Here is a 24,054-nt window from a genome sequence, read left to right as displayed (position 1 = left end):
TCCACGCAGAGAGGAATGGGGTGGGAGTGAGGGGTCCAGAGCTCCACCCCCTGTTAAGAGCGGGGGCACTTACTTGCTGTTAACGGCCAAGCAGAAACAGGACACAGTGTACCCCCGAGAAAGGGCTTGCAACCAGGCGAAACTGCCAGCGAGCAGGCGAGCTTACAGTTGGTGAGAACCTGGCAGTCAGCAGGCCAGTGGGGAAAGACGCTGTACAAATGGAGGGTGGAAAAGTAGGAGTACTTTATGCTGGACAGACGGACGTCTACCAGGTCTGGGTATACAAACGGCCGAGGATTTACTGAGAAACCCGGTAGCAGAAGATCACACGAAGCCTGGGCGGCAGGTCTTCACTGAAACACCCTGCTTCATCTGCCTGTCCTGATTTCCCCGTTCTCCCAATCGTCTACACCATCCCACCATTCTCCCAACTCTGCCCCCACGCGGACTTCGAATGTTAAGCAGACGCCCACGGCCCACACCAGCAGAGGCCTCACCACCAATCTGCCGCACGCGCAGGTGCGAGGACCAGGGGAGTTTCACTTTCTCTCAGTTTTCCGCAGGCCAACACACTCTTCTCAATCATCACCATCCTACCTTAGCCATGTAGTTTCCTGCAGGAACTGCTTGACATACAACTGACTTAGTTCAATTCACTGGCTGAAAAGAAATGAAGCACATATGGCGTGGCTGCTCTGCGCTGTACTAACTGTAAAGACCAGTACCCACCTCCATTCCAAGTTCTAAATTCTACTGCCTCACCTGTGCGTCACAACAAGCTTAGCTGAGAGCCATCCTGCAGGCTGCACTACGGCTTTAAGAGGAAATAAATTATCCCTCAAGTCTTTGGCAAATGCACAGCTAAACATAGCAGGAATCTCATGTATATGGATTTAAAGTTTCTTCTTTGGGAATTCTGCAAGCAAACAGAATGATTTATTTAGCCAATTCAAGCAAACTGTATCAAAACACACACAGGCCGCGAGAAAAGATTACAATGAAAACAAGTAATTCAAAGCAATTTCTGATCCAAAACACTTCGCTTAGCTCCACACGGCCTGAATGAGGTGTGGTCATGCTTTCTGACAGGAGATTTCAGCACTGCCGGCTCCCAAGTTCAACACAGCCACAGGAGTATTGTGACTGCTTCATGCAGCCTGGAAGAGGTCTGTTTGCCAATCCTTCAGTTACTAACGGGAGAGTTGTGTACAGACCACAAAGCATGTAAAAACAGGTCATTTGCAATTGTGCTGTGCACTCAGTACCACTAGATGTGTGTCTTTTGAGCATCTGAAACACAGTTAATATAATTTAATTTGACTTTAATTTGACTACATTTAAAACTTGATAATCAATCCAGTAAACTTTTCAACATGTTTTAAGTATGTCTGGAACAACGTAGGTATGTGAATCTACTTTTTCAAATGTATTATTTCATGAACTCTAAACACAGATCATGCATTCCTCGTGAAAATCTGGCATCTGAATTAAGACGCATCATAAGCGGGCTCACGGTGGATTTTGAAGACTTGATGTGAACAGAAATGTAAAACACCCCATCAGCACCTTCCGTTCACGGATTAAGTGTTGAAATACTTCAGATGCACTGGACTGACGTACAGCCGACCCTCGAACGGGGTCTAAACCGCATGGGTCCACCTGCAGGCGGACTTCTTCAACAGGGCCACAGCAGCCACGGCGGGCCGAGCGGTGGCTGTGGACCTGCAGACACAGTGGCTGAGTGTGGGATGGGAACGTCCACCGATTCCGGTGCCCACAGCAGGTCGTGGAACCAACCCCCACAGACACCAAGGGGTGCCCGCACAGCACAAAATTCACTTCATTCTTTAAGTGTGGATCCCAGACACTGAAAACGACACACAAAGCTTATACCCCATCTCTACTAGGCAGGGCTGTTCTACAGCGCTGGTCTGCAGTCTAAGGACTCCAGCGCCCTCTGCTGGACACACTCGTACAAAACGGCCCCGTGAGAAATGAACCACACTTAACACCTTAACTCTGGGTCAGAAACGGAAGAGGCAACAACCGGCCAGCAAAACACTCAACTAAACGCAAGCTGTTAAAGGGGGATTAGACGTACACTGATATGGTCTTTGAAATCCCAGAGAATCTGACGTAGTTCTATCAGTCAACAGTGACCACGAGCCCACACGCACTGACTGCTCTACTGCCCACCGTGGGTGCCCTTGGCAAGGACAAAGGCTACCGGGTGGCCCTTCTGTGGCTGCTGGCTCCCGTACTCAAGGGCTTAACGCTGCCTGCAGTCTTCCTGTCCCTTCTCCACAATCCGCCTCTCATGTCCTGCTCTACCTTATAAATACACCCTTTCCCATTTTTCCCATATTTGTCTACTGTTTTCCTTTTTTTCTATTTTTCCTTGTGATTCTAGGATATCTAGTAATTCTACGTTTTCCTTTTAGTGCAAGTTTTCTTTTTGTCTCCTCCCCTTTTGTCCCACAAGCTGTTTCAACTGGTTTTAGTTCTACGTTTAGGTCTGTGCTCCATTCTGAGGTGGTCCTGCATGTGGTGTTAGGTACGCATTCAGGTCCACTCTTCCGTGTGCAGTCAGCTGTCCCAGAACCACCTGCTGAAGACTGCTCTTTCCCCACTGGGTGCTCCCGGCCTCACTGTCAGAAGCGAACTGACCACAGATACAAGGGTTTCTCTCTGGACCCTCAACTGTTTCACTGATTTGTTTTCCCTCATACCACAGTTTTGATTCCTGTCGCTTTGCATTAAGTCTTGAAATCAGGAAGTGCGAGTTCTCCAACTGTTGTTTTTTTAACTTTGTTTTGGATACTCTGAGTCCCCTGCAGTTCTGTATGTGCTTTAGGGCCATCCTGTCAATTTCTGCAAAAAGGGCAGGTGGGTCAGTTGCATTTTCACGTATCTTTGTTAGAGGAGGTATGTGCCTCATGAGGCTGACAGAATGAACGTTAGTAAGTCTGGCAACTTTGCCCATGATCTGGATTTTAGAGGTTAAGTTTGCAAAAATTTGGGATTTTTGTCTCATCTAAGACTGCTTGACACTACAATAAAAGGCAGAGCGGAGGGCGCTGGAGAAAGCACAAGCCCGCAGCAAACAAGCACCTCAGAGGCTGCGTGTGGGGCCTGACGCGCCACTGAGACCCCGCGAGGCCAGCCACCGAGCCTCCCTGCACTCCAGCTTGTAGTCCATAATGAGAACGGGGCTCCCGTCAACCTTGCGTGCCACGGGGTCCTGCTGGCACAGGGAGGGCTCACTGCCCAGGGAGGTGGCTGCAGGAGCCCCGCGGGCCTGGCCGCCAACTCCTACTGCTTGTCTGCCGCTGTGAAGAGGACTCGGAGGTGCGACGGGTCGAGGACGGGCATGGGATCCAGGCACAGGAAGTCCTTCTGGAGCCCTGCTCACCTACTTGTTGCTAGTAAAGACAAAGGGGCCCAGCTGCCCCTCACTCCAGCCCAAGTCCACCCCAACCAGGCTTGTGAGGTGACTCAGCTCCCAGGAGAGACGACAGCCCAGACTGGGAGCGGAGCTGAGAAACCAGCCCCGACAGCTAAGGAGCACCTGGCTCCCTGCCCAGGCCCGGGAGCCTCCACGTGTGCCCCGGTCACTCAGTCTGCACTGACGGAGCGCTTGCTGTGCGCAGTGTGACAATCACCACTCAGGAAGGGGTGGCAATAAAAGCAATGGCTTCGGTGTCTTCCTTCTGGATTATGAAGTTCTCCTCCCTGGTCGTCCTCATCATTTCAAATGTCACTGCTTCATACTCCACAGCTCAGGGAGCTCCCGGAGACCAGATCACTCTGCCTCCCACACAAGTGTCCCCCAACGTGCCAGGCAAAATTCCTCCTGCAGACGTTCCATCAAGTGAGCTGCAAGCTGGCAGTGGCAAGAGGGAAGGAGGGGGGCCCTTAACTCTGGGTAAGTTGTGGGAGGGGGATGAAGCAGAGTGCCTCTACTCCATCCCAGTGCAAATGGTAACTCCAGATGATCAGGGCTCCACGCCATTTAGAAAGAAATCAACAGCCAGGCGGCCACAGAGTTCTCATAGCACTATTCACTTTCCTCCTTGCTGACAAATCCAAGCAAAAGTCTGGGTCTTCAGGGAAAGGACAAGAAAGGAAATTACAATTCAGGTCCTAAAGTTATTCTCTGAGCTGTGGGAGGAGGAGTCACCATCAACAGTACAAACCCAAGACACAATGTTCTTCAGTTCATGTCACTTGTTTATAATATGATATCATATCATCCAGAGTTTCAAAAGTGACAGTCGAGGCTGGTGGTGGGCCGCCGGGGGCAGGAGCCGACGGTGGATGGGAAGAGCCAGGGTCATGGCTCTGGCTGGAGGGCTGTCCGGGGCCACTCTGTGCAGATGCGGGTCTGCTCCACGTCTGGCTACTCAAAGAACCAGTTCTCTTTTGACCCACAAAGTAATCCGATGGCGGGGCAAACTCAGGGTCTCTCTCAGCCCGGAGATCTGACTGTCTCTTCGACCAGTACCCAAAGGAAAATTCTAGTAAAAATGAGAGAGTATTATTAGAACTGATTATTGAATCACGTGAATGTTTACTGTCATGACTTCTCAATTACTGTATATATTTCTTAAAAGCCACCTTCAATTCTCTGGAGAACAAGGATGGCAATCACAAAACTGTAACACGAGGTATAAGCAATGCCTACAAAAGTGTAAGGAACCAGGCTAAGGAAAAGGAGTGAGTGCTTCCAGAAGAGGACCGGTCCGAGGAAGGCTCCATGGAGAAAGAGGGCTGGCGCGCCCTGGAGACACTGCCAAGAAAGCACTAACATCACATCTGAGACAGAAATACTAAAAAGTCAAGCACTCTAATCACTTGCCTGACATGATGCTGTAAGTCCTTCACAGCAAAACACATGTTTTATCTTTGACGGAGTTTTAGAAGCCACAAAAGGCACCTGTCCAAATGTGTTTTGGGGCTTCCCTCTATCCCCTACAGTGGCCCTAACCACAGGCACCCACCCACCTGCACATCCTCTATCTCAGTCGTGGGTCTCACCAGGCCCAAGGATACGAGCTACTGCACCACTGAAATCATCTTTTTCAGAGAGGCACAAACCACACTCTTCTCCCAAAGACAGGCTGCTCGAGGCACCACGGTGTATTTACAGAAAAAATTTATAGGAAACTGCATAACCAAATGGGACCACACGTGAATGCAGGTTAATACACTGGAACGCAGACTGTTTTCAACTGAACGTAAAAGAGACTGCTGAAAACACAGAACACGTTAAAATACCAAGCCTTCAAAGATTTTAAAAAGCGGTCCCTGAGAAACAGCACCCTAAAGCTGTAAAACCACATGGGGGCAGCATGAACTTCAGAAACCTTCCCCCAGGTGCCTCTTAAAAAGACATCCTTCAGAGGTGATCTGGTCGTTTTTAATCACCTTTCTAGTGCCCCTGTTTACAAACAGCCAGTGCCTGGGTATCGAGAAGAAACAAGTTCAAGGATCTGGAGAATTCCTTACGCTTCAAAGGACCAGTAAGACTCACCAGAATCACACTCTCATCAGGAGAACCGTTGCCCTTACCTTTCCCTCTGTCCCACTCCCGGACGTGTGGCACCCCAGGCCTGGTGTCCCTCCTCTCCTGAACGATGACTTCCACTTTGCTACTCGAGGCAGCTGGACGAGGAGCTGGCAGGACCTCTGGTACTGGTGGCAAAGGCCCAATAACATCTCCATCTATTTTTGGTAAGGGAATAAGACTTTATTGTAATAAAACTTTAAACTACTTTAAAAATTAAATATAATATGCTAACCCTGAGAGTAAAAGTACTAACGTATTTACTGAGCACTGATCACGTCCCAGGCAGTGGGCTAAGTACTTTGTATACAATAGCTCATTTAACTATAACAACCCTAATAAACGCACGACTGGTATTCCCATTTTACAGATGAGGAAAATCAATCTCAGAAATGCTACATAGGTGGAGGTGACAAGAGCCAGGACTTAAACCCAGGCTGGATGGATTTCAAAGTCTCTGTGTTTCCCACTACGCCCCACTGCTCCCCCTGAGCAACACCTGAAGGACCAGAAATCCCCCAATCACTCAACTAAAGTTAAGAGTCTCGGATAAAGCAAGGGGGCTTAGGGTGATGAAGAGCTGGAGCCTGGCGACCGGCTGCAGGCTACTCAACTTTGGCCATGTTTTAAAAGAAAAGGGATTTTTAAAAAACGCTGTGGTGGCACCTCCCATCTGTAGAAACGACAGATGTTCAGGAATAAAGTGAAAACAGAGGAACAACATGCAGAGTTTAATCTGTCACAGCACTCGCACAAAGCTGAATGGACGATGTTCCGACTCCTAAGTGCTTCTGATCTCCTTTCAAAGCTGAAGCGTGTTCAGAATTGGAAAGTGGCGCACGGCTTAGCACAGGCTTCCGTGAGAGCTGGCGGGGCCCCCTACGCCCCTGTCACCCACACTCCCTGCTTCCTCCCGGACTAGAATGCCCCCCCATTTCAGCTGGATATGTGGCACCTTGCTTGAGAGGCCACTTCCCAGCCTGCCCTGCGGCTGGGGGTGGCCCGTGGACTGCTTTCTGGCCATTGGGATGTAAACACGTAGGTTGAGTGTGACTTCCAACTCACACTCCTATAAAGGAAGTTGGCTCCCCCAACGCCCTCTCTTCCCCCGGGGCTGGATCATGAACACGTGCTGGGGAGCAAGTGACTGCACGTGAGAGCAGCCCTCCAGGGACCGGCAGCAGCAGTAAGACAGGAGGGAGCCGGGAAGCAGGTGGCCGTCCGCAGCAGAGCTGCTACGTGCCCTGGAAACCCACCTCCTCTCAAGTGTTAAGCTAGGGAAGCAGACGCCCATCTTGTTTGAGCCAGTCTATGCATTCTCTCTGTTCAGGCCACTTAGCCCAGACTAGCATCATTCACACAGTGAGCGAGTCCGAGCACAGCACTTAACAGTGTTCCCAAGTGTTTTAACAGTCCTCTGGTAAGCTGTCTGCATCCAGCTTTGTAAATTCTTTATTTTATTGTCTGACTTTGTGATGCATTTCTTCTTTAAAATAATTTATAATAGCCAACAAAAAACTACAGCCATAGCAAAAGAAGACAGGCCTAGGACATGTATATGCACTATGAAACTTCACCTCACCATACCTTTTAGTATTTTAAGTACTCCACCCCCAAGCAGGCCTCAGTTACTACGCCGTGCTGCTCACGGAGGGACACGCTGTACTGTTAACACCCTCGTCTGCAGCCTGAAACAGTCTCTGGAGTGTTTCCACACCACTTTGGTTAAAGAAACTGCTCCCGGCAGTATCTCCAAGACGCACTGTTTGCTAAGAGGACGGGACGGCTGACTTCCATAGCCCGTCCTATTACCGGGACACCAGCGCAACGAAAATGTTTCCCTTTGAGGTTCTGAAACATGAGCCACGATATACCTCTGTTTTCTTCCTCTGCTCCATCTTCTTTTGATTTTTTCATCTTTTTTTGTCGGAGTTTGGCAAGTCTTGCTTCTAACATGGCCTTTCTCTTTTCCTTTATGTTTTCTCGTTTTGTTCTCTGATCTGTTGTCTGAACAGAACAAAAAATTAGCAAACTATTTGCTCGAAGTCCTATTCACAATATTTCTGTTTAACAGGATGAAATAATTTTATTCTAAAAATAGACTAATGGATTTTCAAGCCACTTCTAAGAAGCCATCTCTGAGACGCATGAAGCCCACACACACGAGCCCCACGATGATTTGTGAAGTGCAGTAGGAGCTCACAGAGTGTCCTGGAAGGCTTAACATTCAAGGAAACCAACCAACACCTCAATCCATTTCATCATTTTCTATTTTGTTACTCAGGCCACTCCAAAAGTGAGGTATCTGAAGCCAAATTTAAAACATCAAAGTTACACAGGTTACTTCTAAACAACTATAAAGTCCAAAACACCAAAATAATACAGCAGTTACCTTTAAGGAACCTGTAATCACATTCTGAATAGCAATGCAAGTATCTAACTTTCTGACCAGACTTTCCTGCAGTATGGTCCAACAAGAGCCCAACTGCTCAAACCTTAACGTCAACTCCGAGTTTCATTTGTACCTGTTCACGCAGCATTTCTAAAGTTTTCATTTGCTTGTTTCTCAACTCTTTATCTTGGGCGAAGGCAAAATATCCAACACCGAGTTGCCGGGCCTCTGAAACAAGTCAAAATTATCCAGAAGATTAGATTTTCCTGATTAGTGAATTAGACCTGGGCCAAATCCCACCAAAGCAAAAATGAACACAATGATATCTGGCATCTGGCACAATTTTTTTTTTTTTAATGTAGCTTAAAAAAGAAGTTAGACATATTTTCATCCTGTTTGCCAAGGGATAAATGTAAATATTCATCCACTTTTCGGTCATGGGCTGTCCCCACTTCTCTTAGGGAGCAAACATTTGAGTAAACAGACCCTCTGTTAGGAAGCTACTCCCAGTATGAGTATTTTTCAGGCTACAGAGTGAACAAAGGGGATATTTTCAATCCTAAAAGTAGAATCTTTTTCTTCTCCCTAAGAGCTGCTGCTTTATGAATACTTCCCTTAATGCTCACCATTCGTTCAAGATTTTTAAAATGATTTAAAAAGCTGCTGGAAGACTCTACCATTTTCGCGAACGTCTTCGTAGTGTACGGGCCCCACAGGCCTCCTCAGGGCCTCCCTCTCTTCTTCCTCCCATTGCTGGCGCTGCAGTTCTTTTCTCATATCTTCAGACAGTAAGGTTTTTTCATTGGCAGGACTAACAAAACTAGGAAAACAGAGCAAAAAACATCTTAGGTAAGAGCTGGGACAAGCAACGCTTCAGTTCAGGCAGTGGGATCGTGGATGAGTGAGTGACTCCAGTGATGAAGACAACAGTTCCTCAGGCAAGTTTCTGCCCACGATGCTGCAGGGACATGGCAACACTGCACCCACCTTCTTTATCAGGCAGCTGACTTGCTGCATTAGCACAATGGAACCTCACCTCAGCCCTCAGACGAATCACTCTCCTTTCCATCCCACTCCTGGGCTGATGGAGGGAGGCAGCCCAGGCAGGGAGGAGGAACTCCGGGCCCCCTCTGGATGGCCCCCCGTGCAGTGCGGAGGAAGCTGCGTGACGCTGTGGCCTGGGCAGTGCCTCGTGTCCTGCTGGATGGCTCAGGGCTTCTGCACGACCGTCCCTGGGCCCAGACAAGGTGGACCTTCCCCCGACACTCTCCACACAAGAGCTGCCCTTGGTGAGAACTTTATTCCCTGGGATGTTTTAGCAAGTTACCTCTTAGGTGTGACTTGGATCCCACAGAGAAAACTTCAGCTTGCAAGCCCTTACTTCAAAATGCAAAGCTGTATAAAGAGAAGTTAATAAGCTAGCCACTCCCCGCCCCAACTCACTGTGGGCTAACCCAGGGCAAGTCCTTAAACACTGTCCTCCCAGTGGTCTGGCTGCTGGTTTGGTCTGGGCTCTCTGCTACTCTGCAGGCAGACACCCCTCCAAGTAAGCAGACACGGCTCTCGCTCATCCCTCCTAGGAGCTGCACAAGTCTGCACGGTCGAGCGTTTGGGTTGCTGCCTGAGTGCGGACTACATGTGTCTTGTATGCTAACCACGAAAAAGTGCCCCCAAAAGTGTTCTTATACAAAGATCTCCTTACCAAAGATAATAAAGACAGTCTTGCCCACAAAACAATCCCCATGTCTGCAATCAAACCCGGGCAAAGCTTTGCACATGACATACTTACAGCCTCCCCTGAAGATTTTTATCCATCTCCAGCAGGTCTGGCAAATCCTTTCTCATACAGCGTCGGGACCGCCCTAAAGAATCCACATAATCCACCCTGAAATAAAAGCGGAAAGGTGTGAAGAAGGCCTTGAACATGACACACGGTTCCCTAAGCGGGGCAGCTGGTGCTCAGTGAAGAAATCAACGTTAGGTCTCACTACCAAGAAAACCCTCAACCTGAGAGACCACCACCGAGAAAGGCTGACACACAACAAGCTACGCGTGCCCTTTATTAAACCTTAGCTTTAGGAACTGTGGGACGTGATCGATCATATGCACCTCTGATTTCAGAGATAAATGCCCCACCCAGACCACAGACCCTCACTGCGGCACCTCAGGGCTTACTCTAGCCTGGTTTAAACAATTCCACACATTCCATCAGCATCACAGTAAGTTTGTAACAGATTCTCAGGTTGCTCATTTCCTCAGTCTTCCTAAATGACTTTTTATTCTTTCCTTTATTTCCTCAAATTGGTACAATTCTTCCCAATGCATTAAACATTTCTTAACGTAAGCACTTGGGGGACTCTTTATAGGAGGAAGCCAAGCAACCCATGTTCTGTGCCACAAGGGCAGCTCACCAGCGGGCCGGGCTGCTACCTGCCACTCTTAGCTCTTCCCCTCATCTTTGCCCAAAGGAGGCAGCAGACAGGGAGGCCAGGCAGCCAGGAAGGCCGATGAAATACTCTGACTCCCACAACAGGAAGTAAGGGCAGGTCTTCGTGGAAAGCATTTCACGTGCATTATGATACAGCAGAGTTTTACGGTTTTTAATTACAGGCAGGGACTCTCCCGTAGCCTTTAGCGGGGGGCTGAAAGCTCAGAAGGGCCAGCACTGCTGCTGCACCAGCTCGAGGCCGGAGTCCCAGGCACGTGGCTTTGCTTTCGTTAGTCTGTCCCCTCCTCTCACACACACCGACTCCCACGTCGGCCCATGATTTAAAAACTAAACGTTTGGGAATCCGTAACTACAGTCCTAAAGCTGATTACCACAAGAAACACAGCCCCAACTGTAGAAAGCAACTTCTTTCTACCTCTTCCTTTTTTAAAAAAATCCTTCAATGAATGGAGAACAAAAACCAACTAGCCAGATGGTGTGAGTATTTTTTTGTGGAAAGCGTTTCCACCACCTGGAACTTAACTACCAAAAGGATTTTACAAGCAGTTACAATTCTGGGACTTAATTTAAACACACACACAAAGAAGTGCCAGAGCTGCTTGCAGTGTGTCTTCCTTCACCTTACGGTGGCATGTGACACCTTCAACTGCCCTCCAAACCCTTCCAGTCACTAACAAATTGGTTGTAATCATACAGGCATTAATAAGAGAGGGAAAAAGACATTAAACCTTTCACAGGAGATGAGATTTCTGCTCTGAAAAGCAGTCACAGGCTATTCTGTTTCGGGAGAAGGCCCCCAAAACGTAGGGATCCCATCAAAAGAGGACGGCAGCACAGGAGCCCCACCCGCTGCGAGCACCCAGCAACCGCCAGGCAAGGCTCTGGGAGACAACTGCTCGGTACGAGGCCCACTCGGGGGCTCAGTCACGCCCTCTTCCCAAGTCAAGGCTCCCCAACAACAGCAGGCAGGAAATGACGTGCCGAAAATTTGCCTCAATCTTTTTCTGGTAATGAGGCCGATTTTGTGTCAACAATAGATAAAAGTTCAGACCCAGAGGAGCAGGACATACGTTTATGTGCCACCAGAGTCCAGTTGAGGAGAAACCACTGAGACAGAGCGATGAAGAGAAAGCGGATGGAAGGGGCCAGGGCGCACATGTCCCCTGCTGGTTGCTGCTCAAGCACCGGCCCGTCGCCCACCCCGACGGCAGGTGCTTCAGGAGGGGTGAGAAGCCCCTGGCAGCATGAGATGGCCAACACGCTCAGCAGGGGACCCCTCTCTTCACTCACCAATGACTCCTGCCCGCAGGGCCAATGCTGACAAAGTCCGGAGCATCCCTGACACACCCCACCATGGGCACACCTGAGCCCAAGTCCTGAGCATCCCTGACACACCTCCCACCACGGTCACACCTGAGCCCGAGTCCTGAGCATCCCTGACACACTCCCCGCCACGGGCACACCTCAGCCCGAGTCCTGAGCATCCCTGACACACTCCCCGCCACGGGCACACCTCAGCCCGAGTCCTGAGCATCCCTGACACACCCCCCACCACAGGCGCACCTCAGCCTGAGTCCTGAGCATCCCTGACACACCCCCCACCACAGGTGCACCTCAGCCCTGAGGGAGGTGGTGGCTAGGCACTGGCAGGAGGGGGAAGGCAGGGATGCCCAGGACACCAGCTGAGCGGCTCCAGGTAATTTTAAGCCCTTCTGAACAAGTTTCTAAACAACGTCTTAGGTGGAGAAAGTCATAATAGAATTTTCATTCTGGTCTCTGCGTACGGAAAAGATTAGTTTAGTTTTCCTGTGGTTCACCTACATGTGGGCAAAATTCAGGATAAATTCAATAATAAAAATTTACAAAGTGTCTGCTTATATGCCACAGACAGCAATTTCCTGGGGAGCCCAGGACACTCTTACTTCCTGAAGGGCGTTTCAGACAAACATACTGGGAAGCAGGCCTTGCCAGCCCTGTTTCACAGGTGAGGAAACTGAGCCTTAGAGACGCTAGGAGCTCGAAGGCGACTCCACCACCAGTGAGAGGCGGAGCCAGCGCTGTGCAGTCGGGGGCTGGGGTGCCCAGCCCGCACTGCCAGAGCACATCACAGCCAGAGCAGGGCTCAGTGGGCCGGCTCCGCCAGCCTCTTCTCGCTGGAAACAGAGCTCATGCTCCTGCTTGATGACTCTCCACGAGGTTAGAGTAAGGGCCTGGGGAAGGCAGCAGCTTGGGGAACAGAGGAGCAGTCTTCCGCCTGAACAGCTCCCGCACATCAGTGAAACAGGAGTGTCGGCGCCTCCGTGCCTGGCACAGTGCCTGGGACACGGCAGGAGGAGGCGGGTCTTAATCTGTAATTACTTTTTCATTGGAGCTACTGCTTCTACTTCTATCAATCCGACTTAAAGTGGTGTGTCAAAGGATAGAAAACTGAGGAGGAATAAAGAGACATGGCTTGATAACAACGGAACAACATCACTCCAAGAAGTAAACCCAAGTCTGATGATGTTAACATGACCAAATGGCAGAAGATCACCAACCATTCCTCACTGGAGTCCTGGGGAGGAGGGATATCCTTTTCAGAAAGGATTTCTTCATCATCGTCTCTTTCTCCTGTCTTTCTAGAATCTCTACTGGCACCAATCGCTTCCATTTCTTTGTGTTTGTCTATGATCTTCTGTGTGAAATCCACAAGGTACATATCCTCCACTTCTTCATCTAGGACATAAAAATCAATTTTCAGACTCTTGACATCAAAGAAGCAGCTACACATGGAAGTGATACGACGCCACATCCATCACCGGGCGGCTCCGGCACCCGGGACAGCTCAGCAGCGGGTGCACCCACCTGCCCGTCGGCTTGCACAGAGCAAGAGCCACCTCGGGACGGCAGGGGGGCTGCAGAAAGGCCGCTGGCCACATGTGCCGCATAAAAATCTTCATGAAGCCTCAAGTTTTCTGCTGCCTCGTCAGCACGCTATCTGAGTGAGCAGTACTGTCTCAGGTCGTGACTCTGAGATGACAAGACCGTCTGATTCAAGAGACCCATTCGGGCAGTCACGTAACACAGACACAGAGCCCGCGTCTCACGTCCTCAGACCCGGGCAACAAACCTTTGTGGCGTGAGCAATCCACCACCCTCATCATGTGAGCCGTGCCCCAGAGCCCCCATAACACTGCTGCAGGACGGCAGGTGTTTAAGGGTCGTAACAGAGGCAAAGCGGGTATCTGAGTTCTTTTCAAGCCATGGACACCACTTCCAAGCGGGGCACGGCGCCCCATCTGCAGGGCACACAGAGACGTGTAAAACGCGGCCTGCCCTGGGGGGCTCATGATCTGCTTGAACTAAGATACACAGTTGAAGTTAAGTAACAATCCATGACTTTAAGTTAACCCAGGACAGCTGATGTACATCAAGTTTCACTACGCTGGAGTTCAGCTCAAGGGAGCAGGAACCAGGTTCCCGACACTGGGGGCGGGTGCTACCCCACTGTCCAGTGCAGAGGAACGGAGGCTCCAGAACGTAATCTGCCCCAGCAGCTGGTCACACACACGTGCTAGGAGGTAGACCTGCTGGTGTGGACAGCTGTTTGTAACCACGGCCTATTTAGACCTTGTTCCCTAACCCTGTTCTGCTCTGTGACATTTTCTCCACTGCTGACGCCCACCCTGGAACCCCGCCGACAGTAGAGGCAAGAAATTCCGCCTATAGCGCACCGGCTCATCCCTTCTCACACCTAACACAGGGCTCAGCTCCCACGGGGCAATCGAAAAGTTACTGCTGACTTTCCTGTCTCAGTGCGGGCACGGAAAGTAATCGATATTATTTGTTTAATTTCTCACTATTCTTACAATTATTCTGACAAGTGATAAACTATCAAAGAGCTGTACAAGTAACAGAAAATAAAGACATATAAATAAACAATGGTATTTACCGATAAAGTCTCCTTCAGTCATTTTTTCGTATAATTTGGCTTTTTCTTCCAATTTCTCCCTAGGAGAGAAAAAACACAAGTATTAGAGGCGATCTTACCACCACCACGCCTGCTCCCTGCTGCAGCCGGCCAGGGGCAGCCGTGGAGGCATCCCTGGAGCGGCCCACCCCGCCCTGAGGGCCAACCGCATGTAAGCTCCGGCACAGCGGGGCCCTCATTTCTCTAACTTTGACTGTACCCAGGGCCTAAAACAGTACCTGGTGCACCAGGTGCCCCATCAGTATCTGATGAATGAATAAATGAACGAAGTAAGATTCCAGCTTAATTCAAGTGCCAAACACCTGAAATTAAATGCCAAAAAAAAAGAGACAGATGCCTCAACAAAAACATTTTCTATTTGCAACGTTCCAGACGAATCACCAAATTCCGCACAAACTCTGCATGGTGCTGCTCTTAGACGAGGGCCCCTGGTCTCCCATGGCTTACTAGGCTTCACTAAAGGAGCTACAGACCAGCTTCTGAGACGTCTGGTAAAAAATACGACGTCTGTTCTATACAGAGCATAAATAATTTATTCATGAGAAATAGCTAATATAAAACAAACCTCAACTCTGGTATTTCAACACAGCAGCCTCCCTGCTCGTGTTAATTCTGCTGACATTCATTGTTTAGTGGGTAAGACAGCTGACAATCCTTTTATTGCAGAAATACTGAATGACAATAAAGAGCCCCAAAGAGGACATCTGAGCTTTGCTATGAAGGATCACAAGTGATCATAATGGAAAATTTCATTTCTAACGGTGTCCTGAGGTGATAAAGCCCGTCGGTCACCCGGCTGCGTACTCTGGAACAAGTCACTTAGCCTCTCTTACACCTCAACTCCCACATCACAGAGGAGGAGGAAGACAGCGCTGCCTCTCAGGGCTGCAGTGAGGACACACGTCGGGCAAGCCATCAGTTACATCCTCTCTGCCTCGTCAGAAAGGCTCTCCTTCACTTCCCACATTCGTTCACAAGCACGGGCTGCACGCCTCCGCTGGCCCAGGCGCACAGGACACAGTCGCAGCTCTCATGGGGCTGACGTTCTTGAGGGGGAGAAAGATGACACGTAAAGCAGTAAGACTCCACACGGCGAGAAGAGCTGTGACGGAAGGAAACAAAAGCGAGCTTCCCCGGTGGAGGCCCTGTGTCAAGCAGACGGAGGGCCCCGTGGACCAGCTCAGTCACATCCACTTCTAGGACGTCAAGTCACTCTGTTCCTGAGGGGGCTAAATGTAACAAGCGGTCTCATCATAGACTCTTACTGTCTTAGTAAAAACAAACTTCAAAAAGTTAGGAAAACAAAACACACTGTCAGGACAGAGTAAGTGGGCAGGTCACTAGACAGGGCAGTCAGGGGAAACCTCTGTAAAGGGACGTCTGAGCCGAGGCTTGCACAGCCAAAGTCAACAGCGGGAGGACCTGGGGGAGAGAGCCAGCCAGACGGAGGGAAGGGGAAGCGGGAGTGAGCCCCACGTCCAAGGAGGGACCAGCACGGGGGGCTGTGAGCAAAGGAGAGCACCGTACAAAACAGACACAGGCAGCGACGAGGGTGCAAGAGAGAGGGGGAGAAGCCCGGGTGCAGCAGAACACGAGCACCTGGCAGGAAGAGGCTTCAGATGAGCAATGGAGATCAAGGAAGATGTCAGAGAAACGGCCACCGGATTTAATAGACGAGGAAGTCACGGGTGACAGTGGAGCACAATTTCTTCTGTTAGAACTGAAGGTGGAACTCAGAGGGCGAGACTGTGGGGCACTTATATGGCATCAAACACGTGCCAGACACTAAGTATCTCCTTTAATCACTAACCACCTCACTTCACAGAGAAGGAAAGAGTCTCCATGGATAAGTAACTTGCCTAAGGCCTCACCTCCTCACAGAGTTGCCTCTGCCTGTTCTTCGCTCGGGCCAGAAGCAGAAGTCCTGCACATCACGGACAGACTTGACTCCCCACAGGAACAGTGAAAGGATGACGTAGAAAGATACCGAATGGAAAAATCCCAGCGAGTGCCAAGGAAAAGTCTGTCACACAGAGGAAATAAAAAGAGCTTACGCCCAAGGCTAATGGCACACTCAACGGTAACAAGCTGACCGCTTTCCCTCTAAGACCAGGAGCAAGGCAAGGGCGCCTCACTCTTGCCACTCTTATCCAACGCAGTGCTGGAAGCTGGAAGTCTCAGTCAGAGCAGTTAGGCAAGAAAAAGAAAGAAAAGGCATCCGAATCCAAAAGGAAGAAGCAAAACTGTCACTGTTTGCAGATGACATAATACTACATACAGAAACTCCCAGACTCCACAAAAAAAACTGTTGGAACTAATAAACGAACTCAGTAAAGCTGCAGGATACAAAAACCAATATACAAGGACCTGTTGTGTTTCTATACACTAATAATGAACTTTCAGAAAGGAAAAATAAGAAAACAATCCCAATTTACAGTTGCATCAAGATGAATTACAAACACTCAGGAATAAAAGTAACAAAGAAGGTGCAAGAGCTGTACACTGAAAACTGAAAGGCACCGAAGAAAGAAACTGAAGGCAACACAAGTAAGTGGGGACGTATTTACTTTCTGCTCCTGGATTAGAAGGATCAATACTCTTAAAACGTCCACACCACCCAAAGCAACCTACAGATTCAAGGCAATCCCTGTTAAAATTCCAATGGCATTCTTCACAGAAACAGAACGAACGATCCTAAAATCTGTGTGGAACCACAAATGATCCCCAGAGAGCCAAAGCAATCTTGGGAAAGAACAAAGCTGAGGGCATCACACGCTCTCATTCCAGACTGTATTACAACGTCACAGTAATCGAAGCAGTATGGTACTGCCATGAAAACAGACAAAAAGATCAACAGAATCAACACTAATGCAAAAGAAAATATGCACCCTCAGGTTCACTGCAGCATTACAGAATAGAGAGCCTGGAAACAAACACACACATATGGTCTTGTGCAAAGACAGTCCCTTCAGGAGTGTTGGGAAAATAAACTGGAGGGCCACATGCAAAAGAATGAAACTGGACCACTATCTGACACAGAAACTAACTCAAAATGGATTAATAACTTGAACATAAGATCCAAAACCATAAAACTCCTAGAAGAAAACAGACAACGAGCTCCCTGACGTTGGTTGTGGCAACGTTTTGTTTTGTTTGGATTTGACACCAAAAGCAAAGGCAACAAAAGTCAAAATAAACAAGAGGGACCAATCAAACTAAAAAGCTTCTGCAGAGCAAAGGAAATCATCAACAAAATAAAAAGGCAACCACTGGATGGAAGAAAACATTTGTAAATTATCTGACAAGGGCTTAATATCCAAAATCAATAAAGAACTTTCAACTCAACAGCAAAAACCCCAAACAATTCAATTTAAAAAATGGACCTGAAGAGACATTTTTCAAAGACATACAGATGGCCAACTGGCATACGGAAAGGTGTTCAACATTACTAATCGCAAGGGAAATGCAAATCAAAACCACAATGATATCACCTCACATCTGTTAGAATGGCTACTATCAAAAAGAGAAGAAATAACGGGTGTTGGCCGGTGAGGATGTAGAGAAAAGGGAAGCCCCGTGCACTGCTGGTAGGAATGTAAACTGGAGCAGCCACTATGGAAAAAGAGAATGCAGAATCCTTAAAAAAATTTTTTTAAAAATGGAACTGCCATATGATCCAGCAATTCTACTTCTGGGTATTTATTCGAAGAAAATGAAAACACTAATTCAAAAAGAAACACGCACCGCCATGTTAACTGCAGCATTATTTACAACAGCCAAGATATGGACACAATCTCCGTGTCCACTGACGGATGAATGAATTAAAAAAAGTGAATATATATACACAACGGAATTCTACTCAGCCATAAAAAAGAAGGAAATCTTGCCATTTGCAACAACGTGGATGGATCTTAACGCTAAGTGAAATAAGCCAGACAGAGAAAGACAAACACCGTATGATCACAGTTATATGTGGAATCTAAAGACAAGTTCACAGCTCCAGAGAACAGAATGGTGGTTGCCAGAGGCGGGGAGTGTGGGGGTGGGTGACACGGGTGAAGGGGGTAAAAAGGTACAAACTTCCAGTTCTAAAATAAATAAGCCTTGAGGGTGTAACGTACAGCATGGGACTATAGTTAACAACACTGTACCGCACATCTGAAATTTGTTCAGAGAGTAGATCTCTAAAATTCTTGTCACGAGAACATAATTTGTAACTGTGTGGTGATGCGTGTTAAGTAGATTTACTGCGATCGTTTCACAACATGTACAACCACCGAGTCGTGATGTCACGCACCTGGAAAGAATACAGCATTTCAATTATAGCTCAATAAAATACATATATATGAAATGTTAAAGTTATGGCATCTTTCCACAAAACTGTAATTCTGAGATTAATATCCAATGGTGAGAAAGATACCTCAAAAATGAACATGCTTTTAAGTAAAGTCTCTTGTCAGAGGTCAAACACCAAATCCCCCAAATGAGCCAAATCCTGCCCTTTATTTTCAGACCCAAAAGAGCTGAGAAGCCTGCGCACCACTGTTTTCAGCTGCCAAGCTGCTGTTACGCAACGGCTCCAAAAGCCCATGCGGCAGTCACACAGACAGCGAAACTTGGGGTTCTGAGTCAGGGCGACGCTGCAAAGGAGGAGGAGCTCTTCCTTACACAAGAGTGACAGCTGGTAAACGGAGTGGAAACCAGTAAAGACAGAAGGACGGGAAGCTCACAGCCGCGAAACCATCAAGGTGATAACTGACAAGCAGCAAGACTTGTCAGTGGTGACAAAACCGTCGCACGAAAGTATCCTGGCGAAAGTGACACTCACCCAGTTGGCTTCCCTCCTCAGACACTATTCATCACAGCCGAGGGAGAGCAGCTTCACCGCAAAAACCTAGCAGACCTACCTCACCCGGCGGGTCAAACTTAAATCACCACCAGTCACTCAAACTGACATTACGAGCCTCCGACATGACTCAGTGGGAAGGACACGTCATCGCCTACAAAGTATTCTTACCAAAAACACTTGGGGGGGGACTCTAATCAGATCTGGGACACTGCGGAAACAACTGGCGGGGACTCTTCAAAACCGCCACCGGCGTGACAGACAACAAACAGGCAAGGGGACTGTTCCAGATTTAAGAAGACTAAAGAGACATGACAACTGAACATGACGTGTTATCTTTGAATCTTGGATTTGATGTTTTAAAAAACCATAAAGGACACAACTGTACTAGGGTAACTGGTGAAATCTGAATGTTGGCCACACGCCTGGTCCACCATACGGACCACTACTGCTTCACCAGTGTTAACTTCCTTGGGTGTGACAGCAGTACTGTGGTCATGCAGGACCATGTCCTTGTTCTCAGAAGAGACTTGCTGAAATATTTACAGGTAAAGCGTCATGAGGTTTCACAACGTTTCTCCACACACAGGGGAGGGGGAGGAAGAAAGTAAATTTTGAAAGATGTTAATGGGTGAACTTAGGCGAAGGTAACAGAATATTCACTGTACTCTTCTTTCAAGTATTCTGTCCATTTGAAGTTTTTCGTTAGGGGAAAAATTCAGTTCCTAAGTGCTGATGTCACACCACCAGTAGCCCCGGAACAACCCCCATGGGGACACGTCTCAAACGCTTGCTGATAATCTCAGTGCCTCATGGGGGCCCAAAGTGGAACTGTTCCATCTTGTAAATTGAGGTTATGTCTTATCTTCTTATAAAACTATAAACATATCTGCAAATTGTATTATTTTCTGAGTATATTTTCTATTTAAGGAGTATTTGGCTAGAAGGATGATAAAAATCAAAACTGTAAATCAAAAGGAGTGAACGCCGAGCCTCCCACTCGGCCTGCGTAGCCTCACAGGCACCGCGCTCGGCGGGCTGGGCTTTACCTTGCTCTGTCTAACACCTTCTGCTCCTCAACCTTCTGTTCGGCATCCCTCTCAGCTCGGTTAGAGACTCCTGCATTCCGTTTGCTCCAGATACTTGGTTTCTGGAGAATAATTTGGAAAGACAAAACAGAATCATCAAATGACTGCAAATCTCAACTTGTACATCAGAAGGGAGAAAAAGAGATAATTAGACCTTAAGAATCAATGGAAGTAAGTAGACTTCTGACAGCCAGCCTGTGTCCTGCAAACAGACGGGAGGTGGCAAAGCTGGAGCTGGAAAAATGCCCTAAACTACATAAAGAATTTCTTCATATAATTGCAGTTACTTCTCTTTTATCTCTTGAAAGATTACAACCTAACTCAAGACTCTAACGAAAATACATGTATTTTAGAGATTTACTAATACAAGTAACAGACACTGTTACCTGTAAAATTGGGGAAACCTCCACAACTCTTAAAGACCTGGATATTTTCTGCTGTATTTTCTCATCATCTAATTGTTTATCTCTGTTTGGATTTATACCACCTGCATAACGAGATAATCTTCCACGACAACGGAAACAACCACTGGTTAACAGCATGTACTACTTCAAAAGAAATGCTAAAGAATTAGTGTTACAATGAGCATTTAAATCTTATTTCTATTTTAATATTTAAAACATTTCATGCAGATTTTCAAATACAAGACAGGAATTTATAGGTTGCAGATACCATGGATATTTTCATAAAACCTAAGTGCAGTATAATAATGTTTCAGAATCAATGGATAGTTAGATCTTACTTTTACCTTATTAGTTGTTTTTGGTTTCCCCAAAACTCCAGAATCTTTTAGAAGTTTTTCTTGTTTGAATTCTTCTTGTTTTCGGAAGAGTTCAGCCTTAAGGTCTACCAACTAGAATAAAACCAATAAGCAATCAAAAACATTAAATTAACTCTACTGAGTGACTCGATTTCTAAGTTTTTATAATTCTCAAAGCAAGATTTCAAGTCCCTATAAATGGACAAAAATGTATATAAAATTAATGTTTAAATGTAGAATCCAGTACAAAATAAAACCAAGTCATACCTCATTCCAGCTCTGTTGGAAATGTATTTCTACCTTAAGTGTCAACACTCAAAGGCTTTCCTCTTGTCAAGGGGAGAGTGATACAGCAAAGTAAATGAAGTCTGCATCTTTCAGACTCAGACTCAGCTAAGATTATTAAGCACCTCCTCTCTGACTGGCCGTGTACTTGGCTTTTTCATGTATAGTTTCATTTAAGCCTCACAACAACTTATTATTTCTACAGGGAAACATCTTTGTTCAGCAACAATCCAAGCAGCAGTTACGTGCCTGACACTTAACACTGAAGAGCAGCACACAAACATGAATCAGACGTACTCCTGGCCTCAAAGAGCCTACAATCTAATGAGAAAGGTAACTTACAACACAGGTCAGATGTAATAAAGGACTTTAAAAGTGGGAGAAAGCAGCATAAAAGTTCAGATAAAGGAATCTTTTCAGCATGATCACAGATGGTTTTGAAATGAGCCTTAAAAGACAGGCAAGATTTCAACAATTAGAAATAAATATGGGCTAAGTGAATATTGTTTCAGCATGTTTTGGAAATTGCAAGTTTAGCTGAACAACAGTGTTCAAGATCACGGAAGGCCAGGACAAAGAAAATGGGAGTTGATGAACACTCCCTGAGCCCTCAGCTGTATCTGTGTACTCTGCAAAAAACGGTATAATGACAGTTTCTTTTCTAAGGATTCAAGTACAGCTGCTTTTACAGACACAGGCATTTGTAAATCAGATACTAATAAAACCCAGTATCACACACCAACTTTTAAGGGAAATCAAAATGAGTGAGTTCAGCGATTTCCGTTTTGCAAGAAATCAGTTTAAAAGCTTGGCACGGATTTTAACAATGCCAAGAGCAGTTTCATCCCATGACCTATGACTCCAAATTTCTTTTTCAAAATTTAAAACTTAAGGTTTTTCTTCTAAACCTTCTGGACTGCACCAATTTTCTAGCCACACATTTTCCAATTCTTTAACTACTTTTGAATTTTAAAAGATACTCAGAAAATTAACTTCCAAGTGCCATTTATATGATGATTATTGTTAATTTTAACCTGTCAGGAAAGGACAACTTGAATTTTACAGCTTTTTGGTTTCCAATCCTCCAACATAGTAAGTAGTACCAATTTTCAGTATTAGACGAGGAAAGGGGTTCAAATGTTGGGATACTGAGATGTTTTCCTTCTCATCCCTTACAGCCTAACACTCTGCAGTAAATCCAAGATTAAATCAAAGATTAGGCACTTTGCTCTGATATGTGGAAAAGACAAGAGCTTTTGAGTCAGCCAGACTGAGTGAGCCCAGTTCTACCAGGAATAATTCTGTATGTAAGCTGGGGAAAGCCACTTCACTTTCTGAGTCTCAGGTTCACCATCTACAAAACGAGGGTATTACTAGCACCCACCCCCTAAAGCAGTTGGGAGGATTCAGTAAGATAACGCATAGAAACCGCTACACAAATAAGCTCTCAGAGCAGGTTTTCTTCCTGGAACTAACTTAACAAAACGGCTTACAGCCTGTTAGCCCTTACAGCTCCCAGGTAGCGCACGTTATGGGTGTATTAACAACTGTTTATTTAGTTCCCGGTCGGGGACGCTGGGCACTCTCGGATCCTGGGGAATAAGTCACACCCTCTAATCTTCCAGGGGGACCTGAGAACAGGTCCAGAGAACAAGAAGGGGAGTATGTCCGCACAGCGAGCACTGACGAGGATTCCACTCCCCTACCCCCGCCGCCCTGCGACATTTCTAACCCTAAAAGACACCAGGTTCAGGCCCGTGTCTGGCGGGGGAAGCCTGGTCCGGGTGCACGGCGGAGGGGAGAAGCCAAGTTCAGGGTTCCGTGAGGAAGAAAGCTGCCCCGGGCCCCCGTCTGACGAGAAACGCCCGGCCCGGGGTCCCCGAGTGAAGAAACAAGCTAAGTCGAGATTCTTGTCCAGTGGAGGTGGGGAGAACGTGGAGCCCGTAGCATCATCTATACCCGTACTCACCGAGGAGGCCGTGACGTCCAAAGGCTTTTTCCTCCGGTCCATGGTCGCGTCAGAGTGTCCCGGCCCAGAGCGAGCACTTCACGGACCCCGGCAGGCCTCATATACCTACTTCCGGCGCAACCGGAAGTGTCTTCAGGTTTGCGACGCTGTTTACGACACTGGCGCCATCTTGAGGTCAGGATGCCGTGCGCCTTGCATTCTTCACCATTTTGAGAAGGTCGGTTTGCTCCCAGGACCGAAGCTGCTAAGGCCATCCTGAAGAGGGCGGAAGGTAACAGCTGGTGTTGGCGCCATATTGAGAAGGGCAGCATACGATTGCAGACCAATGGGCGCCATCTTGAGTGGGGCGGATTTGGGGTGGCGATGGCGCCCTCTTCTGGGCGGGGGGCGGAGTGAACTAAAACGAACGTCTTCGGAGTAAAAAGAAAGATGAGTTAGTAGCGCTGAGATCGAAATACCATTTGAAGACCTACTGTGTGCCAAGCACTCACAATAATTTATTTAAATGCTCACAAGAGTCATATGAGATAAGGATGATCATGTTAATTTTAGTAGAAATAACAACTATAGTAACAGCTAACATTAATATAGCGCTTACAGTGTATCACGTTACATAGTTCAGCTGGTAAGAACCAGAACTCCAGAAGCCCACTTCCTGGGTTGGAATCACTCCTTCACCACTTATTGGCTCTGTGACTCAGGCGGGAAGCCCCATAAAACACATTTTTT

At 47.4% G+C, this 24,054-nt stretch overlaps 1 protein-coding gene across 1 annotated transcript; it reads right to left on the bottom strand.

The window, feature by feature from the left end:
* Positions 1-1,305: 1,305 nt before the first annotated feature.
* Positions 1,306-23,452, bottom strand: CCDC174 (coiled-coil domain containing 174). Its single transcript, XM_010953106.3, has 11 exons — positions 23,326-23,452; positions 21,060-21,164; positions 20,273-20,373; positions 14,339-14,397; positions 12,945-13,122; positions 9,748-9,843; positions 8,636-8,778; positions 8,092-8,186; positions 7,441-7,573; positions 5,572-5,724; positions 1,306-4,517 (listed from the first exon to the last, which is right to left on the bottom strand). Exons 1-11 carry the CDS (start codon positions 23,365-23,367, stop codon positions 4,219-4,221), a joined length of 1,404 nt encoding a protein of 467 aa, XP_010951408.1. The 5' UTR covers positions 23,368-23,452; the 3' UTR covers positions 1,306-4,218.
* Positions 23,453-24,054: the final 602 nt, after the last annotated feature.

This window comes from Camelus bactrianus, chromosome 17 (assembly GCF_048773025.1).
Source record: "Camelus bactrianus isolate YW-2024 breed Bactrian camel chromosome 17, ASM4877302v1, whole genome shotgun sequence".
NCBI classification, from domain to species: Eukaryota; Metazoa; Chordata; class Mammalia; order Artiodactyla; family Camelidae; genus Camelus; species Camelus bactrianus.
The sequence above is the reverse complement of the archived record's forward strand: the minus strand, read 5'-3'. Positions and strand labels throughout refer to the sequence as shown.